This window comes from Fonticula alba (assembly GCF_000388065.1).
Source record: "Fonticula alba strain ATCC 38817 unplaced genomic scaffold supercont2.1, whole genome shotgun sequence".
In the NCBI taxonomy this organism is placed as follows: Eukaryota; order Rotosphaerida; family Fonticulaceae; genus Fonticula; species Fonticula alba.
The window spans coordinates 2,216,842-2,218,801 of NW_009242971.1; the positions used below are offsets into that span (position 1 = coordinate 2,216,842).

The window sequence follows — 1,960 nt, forward strand, 5'->3', positions numbered from 1 at the left end:
GGGGGGGGGGAACAAAGGACTGCATACCTCGAGCGGATGGACAGGTCCACGGGCTCCTTGGGGTGGAAGGGAACGATGACAACGTGCTCGACCTCAGGCAAGTCTGGGCGGAGGGCAAGGCGGGGGTCAGTTGATTGGAAAGGACGAGGGCGGCACCGTAGGTGCGCAGGGGCGGGGGGAGAGGGAGGGCACAGGCGTAAGTCATGCGCACTGTTGATGATCTCCTCGAGCTTCTCCTTCTGGGAGAAGGTCCGACCGTTGTAAACCACGGCGTTGACGGTGAAGATGACCTTCGGCTTGATCTGCGAGAAGCGCTCGAGGACACCCTTGGTGCCGAAGTCCGGGGACGTGGAGGACCAGATGGCACCAATGCTGATGGTGGCCAGCATGGCCACGACAGCCTCGATGCAGTTGGCGATGTAGCCACCCACACGGTCATTGACGGTGACGCCGGCCGCACGGAGGGCCGCGGCGCAGCGCTGCACGCGGGTGTGCAGCTCAGCGAAGGTGACCTTCTCCAGAGGGCGGGTCTCACCTGTGTGCATATGCGCGCATAGGTAAGCACAACCGGTCAATCAAATGCATCGGGCGATGTGGGTGTGTGCATGCGTGCGTGCGTGCGTGCGTGCGTGCGCGCGCGAGGGGGAGGCAAGGGTGCCGAATTGCACACGCACTGGCCGAATAGATGGCGATGGAGTTGCCATTATCGACGTGAGCCGGCCACAGGCAATTCTCGGCGTAGTTGAGGCGCGCCTCGGGGAACCAGACCGGCACGTCGGCCGGATGGGCGTCCTTCGGGACAACCATGGCGCCAGAGGCCGAAGGGGCCGGCGTGGAGGAGATGATGTTGGTGAAGTCCCAAACCGCGGACCAGAAAAGGTCAATCTGGTCGGTGGACCACTCGAGCAGCTCGGGGTAGGAGGCTGCGGGGGCGTTGGCGTTAGGAAAGGGGGAGGAGGGAGGGAGAGCACTCGAGGCAGGGCAGGGCATTGGTGTGGGTGCGTGGATGGGGGGCCAGGCGCACCCAGGTTCAGGCCGTGGCGGTTGTTGACCATCTGCATGAAGGCGAACATGTTGGTGGCCTCCGGGGCGGAGGGAGTCCACAGCGGAGTGGGGCAGGTGGGCCCGAAGATGCTCTCCGCTTCGGCGATCGGGTTGGTCATGTCTGCTGGGGGAGGGGAGGGGGGGGGGGAGGGGAAAGAAAGGGGGGGGGAGTGTGCGGGGGGACAGCACAAGGGACATCGAGGGGCGTCGCAGCCGGGAGGGGAGGCCGCTCCTCTGGGGGGGGAAGAGGGGCGGTGGGGGACCGGAAAAATGTAAACACCTCTCCCCGCTCTCGTCAAGGGGGCGGCGGGGGGGGGGGGACTGCGAGCTCCGGCCCGCCCCGTTCGCGCGGCCGGCAAACGCGAGGGAAAGCCGAGCGGTGTGGTCCTTCCCCCGCGTCGTCGGCCGGATCTCACCCAGCACAAGGGAAGTCTGAGAGAGAGGGAGAGACACACCCCCCACACACAAATGCGCACACATGCAGAGGGTCTTCCTTGTTGGCGAACTTGTGGCTCGGGATCCACGGACCCGCATAGGCCCGCTCACACGCACGGGGGTCATCCAGTCCTGAGGGCACACGCGCGGGCCATTTCCGCACAAGCGCCGCCGCCGCCCGGCGAATGTGTGTGGACGCATGCAGGCCGCGCGCATCCTCCACCGAGTCCGAGTCAGAGTGAGGGAGGGGGGCGGGAGTGGGGGGGGGGGGATCTCAAGCGGCGGCTGTTTCACCGGCCTCCAGGCTGCCAGAGAGCCCCACTCTCGGGGGCTTTGGTCGGCGTCTGCCTGACTCCGGCGCGCGCGGGGAGGGCGGCGCACCCGCGTGTACCGCGCGCGCACACCGGCTTGCATGTTGTTCCGGTGGGCCGGCCGCAGTGCCGAGGGACGGAGGCGAGCACACCCGCGCAGCCCGCCCCCC

The 1,960-nt window shown here is 67.3% G+C and overlaps 1 protein-coding gene across 1 annotated transcript in view; it reads right to left on the reverse strand.

Annotated features, from left to right (window-relative positions):
* The window catches only part of H696_00494 (acetoacetate-CoA ligase), a gene marked incomplete at both ends in the record, with an annotated part of 3,690 nt that extends 2,527 nt beyond the window's left edge, over window positions 1-1,163 (reverse strand). Inside the window, 4 exons of the mRNA XM_009494357.1 lie at window positions 28-103; window positions 212-535; window positions 675-923; window positions 1,025-1,163. Of these exons, the coding sequence (XP_009492632.1) occupies window positions 28-103; window positions 212-535; window positions 675-923; window positions 1,025-1,163 (788 nt within the window). The remainder of the gene's footprint in view (window positions 1-27; window positions 104-211; window positions 536-674; window positions 924-1,024) is intronic.
* Window positions 1,164-1,960: the final 797 nt, after the last annotated feature.